This window comes from Prosopis cineraria, unplaced genomic scaffold (assembly GCF_029017545.1).
Source record: "Prosopis cineraria cultivar Desert tree isolate PC_DT_omini unplaced genomic scaffold, ASM2901754v1 PC1, whole genome shotgun sequence".
Taxonomy (NCBI): Eukaryota; Viridiplantae; Streptophyta; class Magnoliopsida; order Fabales; family Fabaceae; genus Prosopis; species Prosopis cineraria.
Window position 1 is genome coordinate 6885755 of NW_026555332.1, and position 14927 is coordinate 6900681.

Below are 14927 nucleotides of genomic sequence, written 5' to 3' on the forward strand. Positions count from 1 at the left end.
AGAGCACAATTAGTAGAATTCCAAACTTCATTTCCATTCCTCACACCCAAATTTACAACAACAATACCTCCTTGAATAACTAAACCAATCTTCCCCATTAGCACACAATTTTTTTTATCACTTATCTCAAGAGTCAGGTAGTTCATGATTTTTCAAGTTGTAGAGACAAGGGTCTAATGTAGGTTTCAAAAAGAAAATATATAAGATTTTCAATTCCAGGCTCAGAAAGGGGTTCAAGTGGAAATGATGCAATAGGTCGGCTTGAAAGGCTCAAAGGCAATTAAAAGAATGCCCAAATCATATTTTAATATCATGCGAAGTGATTAAAATGCTTCAAGAGATTCTAAGATAGGTTCTAGAGTTTCTCAATTGAGAAAGAAAATGCACATCAACTTGTCACAAAATTTCCTAATAGAGGCATTCAAATCATTGTCTGATTCAAAAGTGCAAAAGAAAATTTCACAAATTACTAGAAAGCAAGCCTTAACCCTACAATTCAAGCATGCCAAAATATTGCTCACAACTTCCTATAAAACGTACAGTTTAAGCAACGTTCTATCATTGGATCACGCATTCTGTTCAACAAATAATTTCTCAATCTAGCTCAAATTTCAAAAGAGAGGAATAATAAATAGCTAAGTTTCAAAATTGAAGTTCATGTCAAATCAATCAAAATAATACCCTTACCCCCAAACTTAAATTGAATAGTGCCCTCACTGTCAAAAGAGGAAAGTAAGGGCCCTTTCTCATACAACTATACAACCAAACAACAATAGAAAGGTTGCATGAGAGACACAAAAAGCACAACTTGTAACAAAAGAGTATTTCAACAATATCCACAGGTAACAAAACAACTATAGAACTAGAATTAAGACAAGCTAATTAATGTGATCTCTTGGGAACTTAGAGGTAGAGAGGAGGATGAATGACAAATGTGATTCATGCTAAAGAAGAACGAAAGTAGAGAAAGCTCAAGTGGCTAGAATTATGGATAGTGACAAGGGAAAGAACTTGAAAGATTTAGGGGGAAAAGGTTTGTATTGAAGTGATTGAGTGAGGTTAGCATTCATTGAGGGTAAAGTTTGGGCAAGAGAAAAAAAAACAAGAGGAAAAAATTCTTTCTCTTTTTTTAATTTTTAACTTTTTTTGATAATTTTTGCAAAGTCATGACTTTCAGATTAGGCTTAAATTTGAAGTCGCGACTTTCATCTTCTCTGGACGCCTATCAGAACTTTTGACAGCAAAAATTCTGCAGCAATCTGTTTTCAACAATTTGATTTGTTTACCCCTTAAAACCTCTTCCAATCACTAAATTCACTCCAAAATTAATCTCCAACCACCACCTATCAACCAAAAACCATTTTTTTTCAATTAAAATGCAATTAACCCCCCAAAAGAACCATTTTTCATAAGAATCAAACCATAAAAATTTGCATTCACTTCAATAAGCTCAAAATAATTGTCAAGACAATTTCATGATCATAAAAACAACTTAAATAGCTTGACTTCCTTAAAATTTTCCCTTCTCTTGAAATCTTTTAGTCTTTTGCCACATTTCTTGCTTCTCCAAAGGCTCACACTTCCTCATATCTCCATGTTAACCTACAAAAGATACAAGATCACACATAACTTCATTAAAACAACTAAACTACAAAGAAAAAAAAAATTAAAAGATGAGGTTTAAAGCTTGGGTTGCCTCCCAAGTAGCGCTTGGTTTATAGTCCTACAGCTTGACTCTTCTTCACAAATACCTAATCAAAGGTATCAAAGACTAAGATCGCCTTGTCCTCATTTCTCTTCATATGACAAGGCTTCAACAAGAATGGGCATTCATCAAAACAAGCAACACATGTTCCCTTAATCAAATTTGATTTCAAGGTACATGATTTAAGAAGACCATTGATAGGCTCTAACGTAATTTTTTCACAAATATCATTCAAGGCCCCCAAATATTTTGAATACCCAATGAAATTCACTTGACTCTCATCAGTAAGAGTCAAAACTTCTATAGGAGGATCAAGTATGTAAACTCTTGAAATTTCCTCTTTTCTCTTTTCTTCAAAATCCAATGGATAAGGCTCCATAATTGAAGCATCAACCAAACACTTTTTGTTCCTTTCCTCATTAGCTTCCAACTTAAAATCACACTTAAAATCATCACAAGCTATTGGAAACTCTTTCACACACCCCACAGTCATTTGTTCACTTAAGTCCTCATCTTTTATATAAGGATCATTTGAAATATCATTAAAAAAAACTTTTTGATTCAAAGACTCAAAGGTAGAAGCTATTTTACTAGCTTGGAGTGTTAAATTTTGAAGAGCCAATGCATGTTCATTAATTTTCTTTTCTTGCCAAGCTCTCATTTCATTTTGATTATCTAGAATACGTTGAAGCATATCCTCTATTGTTGACTTCTCCTCATGAATGTGGGTGCTTTCATCAACATGAGTATTGTGTGATGTATGAGGATGTGATGCATATGAGGAAAGAGAATGAGTAAAATCCCAAGACAATGCTTGTTCATAATTCCATCTAGGGTCAAGAGTATTATCATGAAAGTTAGTTTAGGCCCTAACATAATCTTCCTCCACATAATTCAAAGGTGAGACATGGGAGCATTGCTCATTATAGTGATCAACCCCATAAAAATTACAACAAGTATAATCATATTAGGATTTACAAGCATTAGTGGCATAACTAGAATTTATATGAGCATCATACTCATATCCTCTACTTACCCCATTAGTCCACCAAGGAGAATCCATACACCAAGAGAACAAAAACATAAATTAATTCTTGGTGCAAGGAAAGCATAAGATGAAAAAATATAAAACACAAAAACACGTAAAAAGAACAATCATAAACAAGAACACAAGAAAACAAGCAATAAAAAGAAACACAAACACACAAGAAATAATGTTTACAATGCTCAAGCGAAATCTACTATCACTAATCTAAGGTTGACCAAAATATTTTCAAAACTAAATCCCTAGCAACGGCGCCAAAAACTTGTTGCTCACCGCAAGTGCACGGGTCGTAGCAAGTAATATAAAATGAGTAGAGTATCGTTCCCTCGAGGATTTGTTTAAAAAATTATAATCAAGCAAAAGACTAAGCAAATTTAATCAAATTGAGCTACACATAGTTAGGTGAAATGGTTTTGCAAATGAAATTAACTCTAGAAAATAAAGAAAAGGAATTGATTCACAAACTTCAAACACAATTTAGGACCTAGGATTATTTATCCCCCTTGCATTTCATAACATCAAAATTATCTCCTCTCATAAATGCTTTTAATGAAAATAAGTGCTAACCTAGGGTTCTAAAAATACTTGGACAAGCTCTCTCAAGTTATGAACAAGTGTTTAGTTAAATTGATTGCACAATCTCTTGTTACAATTAATAAAACTCAATTTTAAAAACCAACCCTAATGTGGCTATGAAAGGCTAGCAAGTATATCTCTATCTTACTAGCAAAACCATCCATTCAACATGCAAATATCAAGTTCTTACACAATTTTACCCAAGTTCTACACTCAACCTAGCTCTCTCAAGCATCAATTAAGTGAACCCAACATCTTAATGGTGGCCAATCATGTAGAAGCATTAAGGAAAGAGTAAAATAAACACATATATATCATTAATCACAAAAAGAGAGGAGAAATATAGTGTTAATCCATACAAGGGTTCCAAATAATCCTAGAACAAAGGATTTAGCTACTCATAATCATCCACAAGCTACAAATATACAAAATAAGTGGACCCATTTCAGATTACAAGAGAGGAAAGGGAAGAGGAATAGAAAAACCGAAGAAAATGAGCTCCAAATGCCTTCAAAGCTTCAATCTCTTGATCCCAACTCTTCCAATGCCCAAACCCTAGTACAACCAAGCTCCAAAAGTGTCTAAAAGTCTGAAGAATGCGTTCTGGGTCGAGCTCTCAGCTTATATGTGTCCTAGCCAACTAATTTCTGATAAATGAAACGCAGCGTTTTTCTAACAGCGGTGAAAGTCGCGAACGAAAGTCACGACTTTGGGACGACTTTGGTAGTTTTGCATTGTTTTTACAGCTAACGAAAATCATTCATTTTGCTCTTGATTTCTTCATCCAAAAGCCTTCCATAAACATCCACAAAGCTCCAGAAATGCTTCTAATCAAAACTTCAATTAAAATAACATGAAATTAGGCTAAAAGTATCAAATTAAAGCTAAGAACACAAGCTGAAAACAAAATGCACATTTTCCTAATTTGGGCAATAAAAACATATACAATTGAACCAAAATGGATTAGAATCTAAGAAAAATGTAATGAAATAACATGAACTTCTAGATGTTAACAACATACATATCAAATTATGAATATGCTTAGACAGAATATAAGTCTTGCATGTCCAACAAGTCCAACAAAGCCAAGAGGCTCACAATGCAAAAGTGGTAAGATAAAACCAAGAGTCTAACAATCAATCAGTGACCTAAAAACATAAAAAGATCACAGGGATGATTGTATGAATGATGACATATCCCTTGATTGCTTTAAATTGATTAGATTAAAATTTAAATATTAGCTTAATATTTTATTTAAGTTTTGTTTCCTATTTCTAGATTATGATTTTGTTTAATAATGTAATCTTATGATTTTAGAATATATAATCGTTAAATTACGTGGATGAAATTTTATTATTATTTTTATAATATTTTCATCCAACTAAGGTTAGAATTAGGGTTTTTGAGTCTTCTTGAGTTGTCTATATGTAGGCATGCATTTCTACATTATAACCAAAGTTTGATTTGAATAATACGATTATTCTTATTTTTTAAAGTTTATAAGTCTTTCTTATGGTGTCTTTGAAAGTTAAGATTTTTATAGATAGGTTAAGATTCTTTGATCTTTATCTTTCCTTTACTACTTCATTTCCTTCCTTGATTCTTCTTCCTCCATATCTTGTTCCTTTACTTTGTATTTCTTGTATTTTCTTTGTGTTTTAGGATTTTATTTCTAACTAGCATGATTTTGCTTTCGCGTGCCCAATCAGTTGGTATCAAAGACTGGTTGCTAGTTTTAGTATAGGAGTCAGGATTCTGGGTCGAGGGCAGTGGTGAAGCTGGAATTCTCAGCACAAAGAAAATTTTTCTATCTCTTCCGAGTCCATTATTTCTCTTTCCTTCTTTCTTTCTCTTTGTTTCTTAATTCAACTTTTACTTGAGAACTTACAAATGTAGCGAGCTAGCTAAAGGCATTTAATGAGTTTACTCATAATGTCTTGAGTCTTCATTCTTCATTGCCTTTTTTTCTAACTAATTCTTGACTATTATTCAAGATGAGGACGATGTGGACATGGTTTTAATCAAATTAGGTTTTTTCTGTAGGATTAATATATAATATTGATATTTAGGTATAATGAAATTATGAGATAATATTCACTAGGTTTTAAGTTAAAAAAATTGAACAGATCTAGGCTAAAAAGTAACATTAAAATGGATTTGAAGTTTAAAATATTAAAATAATGGGGTGCAAAATATAAGAAATAGAGGGTGCAAATTAAAAAATATAACAATTCATATCCCTGTACATGTCATTTTTGCAAGTGAGGGAGGACATATGCAATTGTTCTTTACCTTAGTTTCATCTTTTGTGATTATATCTACATCTTCCATCTACTTCTTCTTATTTTAAGTTTGTAATTTTTCCCCTCATTGCAAAAACCAAAAAATAAAATGCCTAAAAAATTGTGCAAACAAGGCAAGAGAGAGAGAGAGAGAGTGCAATTGTGCTGAAAAAAGCAATAGTGTGTCAAAAAAAAAAGGAAAAAAATTTGAAAATTAAAAAAAAAGGAATCAAGTTGCAAGTTTGCAAGATTAGTGGAAAGGTTTTCTAACTTGAGAGCTTCCATCCCAAGTCACAAAGTTTCCTATTTTATTAAACTTGAGTGGTGAGGCTTTTCTATTCCTCTTACTTTTCCTTTTCTTTTTTTTGTCTCCATTGAGTACATTCCTATCATTTTGATTTCCTATCTTCCTTCTAGTTTCTTATTTTCTTTTGTTTTCTATTTTTAGTAACTTCTCTAATTTGATTGTTGACTTTCATTACAAGGTACTCTTCTCTTAACTTATGAGTAAGCACTTCACTTTCTTATTTCATTTAGTTTTCTATTTTTGTCTTTTGAGCATTTGACTCATTTGATTTTTCTTTCCTTATTTTGTTGCTTTTCGTGCCCTTCTTCATTTTCTTTTAAGCTTAGTTTTATTTGAAAATTTTCTTTTCTTTTAAGGAGATTTCAAAAATAAAAAAATTACTCTTTAAAAATTTGTTCCTATTTTCTAGTATATTTTAATTAGAAAATTTTCATTTGATTGTTTGAGTTCTTTGATTTTTGTTTGTTTCATCATTGGATTTTATTCATAAGTTTAGTCAGTAGTAAAAAGCAAGTGTGAAATTTTATTATTAAAAAAAAGAGTGATTAATTATCCTATTTGAGTGTAAATATATGAGGTGTGCGGTAAGGTTCCCTTTCTTATTCTCTTATTCTATGAATTCTTGTTGGCTTTTGGTATGGACAAATTGATTATCATATCATTCAATAATGATGTTGATGAGTTCCACACTTTATGCTTCATCAAAGAGAAAGTTTATCATGTGATCATGGATGGTTATAAAAGTTGGAATATTGCAAGTACCTCAATGGTTGAGAAATTAGGCTTGCCTACCTTTGACCATCCTCAAGCTTATAAATTGTTTTGTGAGGATGGTGGTGAGTTTATAGTGTCCAAACAAGTCCTAGTTTCTTAAAAATTGGGTATTTATGAAGATAAAATTCTATGTGATGTTACCCCTATACAAGTCTTTCATATCTTATTAGGCCATCCATGAAAATATTCAAGAATTGTCAAGCAGGATTGGCACAAGCATTGTTACTTTGTTGCATTCAATAGGAAAATTATTGTATTTAAACCTCTTAAGCCTATGCAGATTTGTGAGGATTAAGTTAGAATTTTGAAAGCACACAAAGTGAGAGAAATAGATTGAGAAAAAGAAATATTGAAAAAGAACAAAATGGGATTGAAAATATTGAGAATAAAAATGAGAATGTTGAGTTGAGTGTGTAATGAGAAAATAGAGAAAATAATGATTAAAAGAATTGTGAGAAAAGTGAGGTTGAAAGTGATTGTAAGGATCTTTATTTGATTACAAACCATCCTAATCATTTCTCGCCTTGTGTTTCTAGTAAGTTGTAGGTCTTTCGAGAATCCTATCCTAAGGAGCCATCAATTGAATTATTATCCTCAAGAATCATTAGGTACTTACCTTTTTCAAGTGGTGTTGAGAAATATTTTGACGGTGGAGATTTGAGAATAAATCTTTTTAAATAGGGAGGGAATGATGGAGAACGAATCTTGCATGTCCAACAAGCCCAACAAGATTTGAATAATCAAATTATTTTTATTTTTTAAAGTTTATAACTCTTGTGAGTCATTGAATATAGATGTGATCAAGAACTTCATTAACTCTTATGGTGTGGTTAAAATTGCCAGAGTCAAGTATCTTAGAAGATCTCCTTAATTTCTATCTTTCATTTGCTACTTTATTTCCTTCTTTTATTCTTCTTCCTCCATATTTTTATTCATTTCCTTTGTGTTTCTTGTGTTTGCTTTGTGTTTTAGGATTTTATTCCTAACTAATACGATTTTTCTTTTGCATCCCCTATCATACTTTATTAGATTATTTTAAGAGTCGATTTATATTTTAAAACTTAAAGGATTCACATGATAATTTTAAAAAAATATAAAAATTAAATTCAAATTGATAGTTAATACAAATTTAAAAAACTAAAAATATTAAAGTATCTTATACTTTGAATCAATGCTACCAAATAAAAATCAAGACTCTTTAGAGTTACCCAAAAAAAAAAAAAAAAAGCAGCTGAGTGGCATCGGCTTGTGACCGGCGCTAGCAATTAAGGAAAGAGTTTTTTTTTTTTTTTGTAAATGAGGATATTTTGATAAATGCATTTCAAAACATTTTTACAATTGAATTATTGGAGTTTGCGAGATTTCAGAATTACTTTTGCATTCCGGGACATTATTTTATCGTTAGAATTCTTGTATGGTAACTCTGTCATTTTACCTTCAAATTTTAATGAAAAAATATAATAAAATCTCCAAATCATATAAATAATAAATTAATTTTTTAAAATGTCATAATATCATTAAAGTTTTTAAAATTTTTGTGTTAATAAATTTTAAATTAAATTTTTTTATTCTTATAAACAAATTGTAATTTTTTATTTAATTTTTATAATTTTTAAATAAAATTTATTATTTTTTAAATAAAATTGTGATTGAAGATTATTATTTTAAAAACTTATTTTTAATAATAAAAATTATACTTAATAAATTTTAATTTTTTTATTTAACACTTGTTATTTATAAAATAAAAATTATTATTTTTTAAGTAAAAATTATCATTAAATTTTATTATTTTAAAAAGTTTTTTGATAATAAAATTATATTTAATGAGTTTTGACTTACAAAATAAAAATTATTATTTTTTAAATAAAAATTATGATTGAAGTTTATTATTTTTAATAAAAATAAAATAATATTTTTATTTTAAAATTTATTAATCTAGAATTTAAAAATTTCAGTAAAATTATTTTGAGAGACTAACTTATCATTTATATAATTTAAAATAATTATATTTTTATTTTTTAATTTTAATTTAATTTTTTTAAAAAAAATTGAATAGACAAACTGCTACTGTCCATTACCAATTTACCAACCTAAATCTCTCCCCATGTCTCGTGCGCGCGCCGTACCTGAAGTCTAAAACGTTGCCTCCGCCGCTTCGCTGTTATCGTCGCCACGGTCGTCAATTCGGTGTGCGTCCTCTGTGCTCGTTTCCCATCTCTTCTCTTCTTCCTTGGTTTGTGCCTCTCTCTCTCTCTCTCCCCCCCTCTCTCCCTCTATTCTTTTGCTGCCCGAGCTCAGGGGTTTTGTTTGTGAGAAAATTTGCCAAGCACCAGTCGTCGCCATATTGGCTTTTCCTGGGGTGAGTCCCACCAGTTCCTCTCTTCTTTTGGGACAGCAAACATCTTCTTGCTTCTCTCTGTTTTTTCTTTTTTTTCCTTTGGACTCTGATGCCATTCTTCTCGTCTTCTTCCTCCTCAGCTCACTTAGCGTTGCTTGCCTTTCTTTAGACGAGTCTAATCAGCCCCGCTATTACGGGTAAAGGAGTAGTGCAAAATGATTAATCTTTGCTCTGCTGTTATTCTATATATATATATATATATGATGGTCTGATACTGGCAATTTAGATAATTGCTTGGCGAAAGATATGCATATTGAGTTTTATGTCTGTATATTCTTATCATTCTTTTTTAGGGAGCATTGTTGAACATTTTAGGTTGCGTTCAAGTTAAACTGCTCGTTTTATTTTATTTTTATCGTTGTCTAGCGTTTCTGAAAACGTCATTTTTAGTGTCGTTATATGAATTCTGGACAAACTAATGATTATTAGATCGATAGTTGCTATTCTTTTCAGTTAGATTGGTTGTTTCTGGATGAAATAGTGATGAGTTAACTCTTCTAACTTTTTAGAATTTCATTTCATGGAATTTACATTTGTATTTAGATACTGACATCTGTATGAAAAAATTCTGAATTCTTGAAGTAACTTGAGAGTAGGAAATATGTTTGTCTAAAATATTTTATGTCCGTAAGAGAGAAAGCTATTGCAATTATAACATGCTATGTTGTGGCGTTGTCATCTCAACTTTGTTGTACAATGTATTATGGACCCTGCAGGACTCTTAATTGTAAAATCATAAACGAGGATGCAAGTCTGTGGTAGAGTTGCAATGATGGGCTCGGGGCAACAATTTGCATGCACCAAGGTGCTGAATTTTCCTGCTAATAGGTGTGACAGCTATGGATTTACGCCTCAAGTGAAGCTCAATAATGTGAAGGCTTGTAGGGCATCTTATGTTGAAGGAAGTTTGGTCAGTGGAAAGCCATCTACTCTCTCCGTCTCTGTGCCTGAAATAGGAGGTAACAATACTATTTAATTGGAAAGATTTCACGTGGCTCAGTGGTCAGTATTTGCTTTTAAAGAACAAATAAATATCTAAGGCTTACAGATTTTGATGCCATAATTAGTAGTTTATTCCTTGATCCATGTTCAAGGTACTTGGTCTGCCAAATATTTGAGACCAATATGCATTGGTATGCAAATCATTAATTATTTGCCCCTAAGGCTGATGTTCTAGTCCATGGGATCAAATTGTATTTTCAGGTGATCAAAGTAGCTTTCTGGATTATGGCTTGAGTGAAGCTGATCCTGAGGTGTATGCTATTGTTGGCAAGGAAAAGAACCGACAGTATAAAAGCCTTGAGCTTATTGCTTCAGAAAATTTTACATCGAGGGCAGTGATGGAAGCAGTTGGTTCATGCCTCACAAATAAGTACTCAGAAGGTTTGCCTGGCAAAAGGTAAATTTTATTCCTTTATATTTTTTCCTCACTAAGTAAATGAATGTCTCATTAAATGCTTCCTCCCTCTTTCACTAATGTAGTTACATTGATTAGAGTCTTGTTTTGTATGTAAGGTACTATGGTGGAAATGAGCACATTGATGAGCTTGAAATACTATGCCAACAGAGAGCATTAGCTGCATTTCACTTGGATGGGAATAAGTGGTGTGTAAATGTTCAACCGTTATCCGGTTCTCCAGCCAATTTTGAGGTTTACACTGCAATTCTTAAGCCACATGATCGAATAATGGTAAATAACTTTGACTTATGTGACTTCTGTTAATCCAAAATAGTATTCATCACGTAAAACAGTAAACTTTCAGGGTTTGGACTTGCCTCATGGGGGACATTTATCTCATGGATTCATGACTCCTAAAAGGCGTGTATCAGGCACATCAATCTATTTTGAATCTATGCCTTATCGACTTGATGAATCAACAGGTGCTTACATTTTTGTTATTAAATTATGAGTGTTATATTTGATGATCTGCAGGAAGCTTATTAAGTTACTTTAAAATTGTAAATAGGCCTCATTGATTATGATATGCTCGAGAAAACTGCTAACCTCTTCCGACCAAAACTCATCATTGCTGGTGCTAGTGCTTATCCTCGAGACATTGACTATCCACGGATGAGGAAAGTAAGTCCTGTTCACATGTTTTTTCTAGAATATATAATTAGTGATTGAATACCTCTTGTGATATGTGTTTTTTTCTACTGAGTAAAAAACTAATTACATTTATTATGCATGGGAAGATTGCAGATGAAGTTGGTGCTTTTCTTATGATGGATATGGCTCATATCAGTGGACTTGTTGCTGCTGGTGTGCTTGCTGATCCCTTCGAATTCTGTGATATTGTGACAACCACAACCCACAAGGTTTTCCTCAAGACCTGCTGAATGTTGTGCATTAATTTTAGTTCAACAAAGAAGGGAGCAGAATTTGTTTTTTTTTTTAAAAAAAACTATTAAATACTTTATATTTAACTATATACTCTTCTCTATGTTGGTGCTTGCACACCCATGACCCGGCACAATTAAATATTTTTCTCCAGTCTCTTAGAGGTCCAAGAGGTGGTATGATATTCTTCAAGAAAGACTCTGTGCACGGTGTTGATCTAGAGTCTGCCATTAATAATGCTGTTTTTCCAGGCCTACAAGTAAGTTAGATATTGGTTCTGCTTTGGTCTCTCTTTACTATTCCAGTGGAGAATATATTGTCTAGTATCTGTTGTGCCTATGAACTATGAAATCTGATGTGAATATCTCCACCGTTCTTGTTTTAGTACTAAAAATGATCTTTATTTAGGGTGGTCCTCATAACCACACAATTGGAGGACTAGCAGTTTGTTTGAAATATGCCCAAGCCCCAGAATTTAAGGTTTATCAAAACCAGGTATTTCTCTTTCCGCCATTGAAAAAAGTGTGTTCCTAGGCATCTCATGACAGATTCACTCATAACTTCACTGTTGCAGGTCGTCTCTAACTGTAGAGCTCTAGCTAATCGATTGATTGAACATGGCTACAAATTGGTTTCTGGTGGAAGTGATAATCACCTGGTTCTTGTCGATCTGAGGCCATCTGTAAGCATGTTGCTGTTTTATATCAAATTTCAAAATAAAAATATCTGTGTTTTTTATCTCCCTGTTGTTTCAGTACCTTAATATGTTGTTGCTTTAAGGCAGCTTAAATGTTGCTCTAAAAATCCTATTATCTCCTATTAAGCAAGGTAAACGTGAATTCTGTGACATGCTGTTGTGGGCCAAAGTTTACTTATCCTTGCTTTTAAAAAAGTCATTATTGGGTCTATGAATTTACAAACTTTTCGTTGTATGATGTTGTGTCTATATATATATATATATATATCGGGGTTGTGTACTCCTTTCTTGGCATTACACACACACACACACACACATAGTGTTTATGAAGTTAAAATTTACTTCCTGTCATCTATGCCATACATTAACCAGCATCACATCCCCTAGGGCATTGATGGTGCTCGGGTGGAGAAAATTCTTGACATGGCCTCTATAACCCTCAATAAAAACTCAGTGCCTGGTGAGACTCATGCTGTTTGTGTCATATTCTTTGCCCTGTTTTCTGTTTTTCCCTCTTTTTTTTTTAATTATATTTGATGACAGGTGATAAAAGTGCCCTGGTTCCTGGAGGCATTCGGATAGGATCGCCGGCAATGACAACAAGAGGACTAGGAGAGAGAGAGTTTGTTCTAATAGCAGACTTCATTCATGAGGGTATACAAATAGCACTTGAAGCCAAACGACTGGCCCCGGGAACAAAGCTCCAAGACTTCATGCAGTTTCTGTCATCCCCTGAATTTCCTTTGAAAGACCGAATTTCAAACCTTCGTGAAAAAGTTGAAGCACTCACTACTCAGTATCCAATTCCTGGAGTCTAAGTGGTGAAGTATTAAATGATAGATTTGCATTTTGTTCTACTCTTAAGGGGGTATTGAGATGCTTCATTTAGGTAATACAATAAATAAAGTATTTTCTTTGATCTTTCCCCCTTTTATGGTCAAGCTGGGCAAAATGTCTCATTTAGTTCCCAAAATGAGTTTCATTTTGTATACTGTTAAATTTTATGTTGACTGTAATATACTGAATTGCACTTTGGGAGAGGATGTTGGCCAATTTTGATCCATCAAATAATATTAAAGGAATTGTATCAACATGGTATATAGATTTTGTATTGTGGGGTGGAAGTTAGTAGACAAATGTTTGGTCATAGAAAGTTAGTCATTGGTAGTTTGAATCATTGAATGCATGATCAAAAGTTTTATGGTGTAGACAAAAAGGTTATGATTAAATAAAAGCATGAGCAATCTGATGATTGCTAGAGTGTTAGAGAGCAAATGTTCTAATGCTGCCATTAGAGTCCTAGGACCCTTGTTAACTATCAAATTAAGTCAAGTTTTACGTTTGGATAAAACTTGGGCTGAAATAGCCTTGGGGTTCAAAATGAAGGTCATCAGATTAAGGAAACAAAATTTGGTCCCTTAATTTTGATCAACTGAATCTTTATAATTGATTCGATTGATCTTTAAATTTTGATTTGGTACATTTAATTCATATAGTTCTAATAATTTAAAATATTAGTTTTAATATTTAAAAATAAAATAAAATTATGAAGATTAAAATTATTTCTTGAATCTCAAGGACAATGTTTATAATTGCTTTAATAACTGAGTTATGATAAATTAAGTTCAAATATTGAATTATAATCAAGTTAAAAATATAAAAATAAATTGAGTTATAATCTATTCAAAACAATAGGACTAAATGATTAATTTTTTAAAATAAAATAATATAAATTTCTCGCTTGAAATCAATTTATATAAGATCTTGTGCTAATCAATATAGTATTATAATGTTAAATATATAATTTTTAATTGTAATTGAAATTACAGCACCATAATTTTGTTTTCATTTGATTCCCAAAATGATGATTTTGCCCTGCTATAGTCATTTACATTCTCATTTCTAGTTTCATCCAATATTTAATAGAAATGACATTTATTAATTGAATTATTAATAATTACATATATTGAAGCACGGATTAAATTCCAACTTTCACTGACTGGTGTCGTATTCAACTTTATTCCTTTCTTTCATTTCTAACTTCTAAAAAAGGAATTTAATCATAAATACCTGATTCATCTTATAAAAAATAATAATAGAAGATTGATCTCTATCAACAGACTACTAAAGGGCCCGCAAAAACCGTAATTTTCCTACGCATTCATTTACTCATAAAACAGAGGAGAACAAAAGAAGCCGACCTATCTTAACTAGAGCAAGCTTGAGATTATAAAAATTGACCAAAAAAAAAAGTCTCCCAATTAACACAAACATCTGAATCTACTCACCATCCTGGTCATTATTTAGTATTTACCTCAGTTAACTGTATGAAAAAGAAGTTGACGCACTCATCACTTGAGCAGTAAGAGTGAATTAATTGGTCACGTGCATGGTGCGATCCAAAAAGAGCATATCAAAGATATATAAAGGATAAATTTTTATCCTTTAAAATTCCTATTGAAACTGTACGTGTAAGATAGGTGAATGGCAAGGTGATTAGATCAGATTATGGAAATTCATTTTGGTGATGGAAATTAACATCAATGGCCATGAGCATGAAGAAAAACAGTTTGAAAGTGAGATCAACAAAAACAAGCATATGCTCTCTGTGCTGTGGCCAGATATATATACAGTTTGGGGCTGTTTAGAATACCATTGAAATGCCTAACACATTTGTTCAGCAAACTCCTAAAGCCAGTAAGAGAAATCAATTGAAAGAAATGAACCTTGGTGCCGCATGCATGATGGGATTCACTGGAATCTGGAATTTCCTAGATTTGCCTGTTTACGTAGTTATACATA

The 14927-nt window shown here is 32.0% G+C and overlaps 1 protein-coding gene across 4 annotated transcripts; it reads left to right on the forward strand.

Annotated features, from left to right (window-relative positions):
* The first annotated feature begins 8769 nt into the window (after positions 1–8769).
* LOC129292515 (serine hydroxymethyltransferase 3, chloroplastic) lies at positions 8770–13216 on the forward strand. 4 transcript variants are annotated; one of them, XM_054930090.1, is made up of 12 exons: positions 8770–8878; positions 9804–10046; positions 10291–10486; positions 10603–10777; positions 10851–10968; positions 11055–11167; positions 11284–11406; positions 11583–11687; positions 11837–11923; positions 12003–12110; positions 12513–12585; positions 12669–13216. In XM_054930090.1, exons 2-12 carry the CDS (start codon positions 9833–9835, stop codon positions 12941–12943), a joined length of 1587 nt encoding a protein of 528 aa, XP_054786065.1. In that variant the 5' UTR covers positions 8770–8878; positions 9804–9832; the 3' UTR covers positions 12944–13216. The 4 variants fall into 4 exon arrangements, with proteins under 4 accessions (XP_054786065.1, XP_054786052.1, XP_054786058.1 ...); XM_054930077.1 differs by having other exon boundaries at positions 8775–8922; XM_054930083.1 differs by lacking the exon at positions 8770–8878 and adding an exon at positions 8907–9048.
* Positions 13217–14927: the final 1711 nt, after the last annotated feature.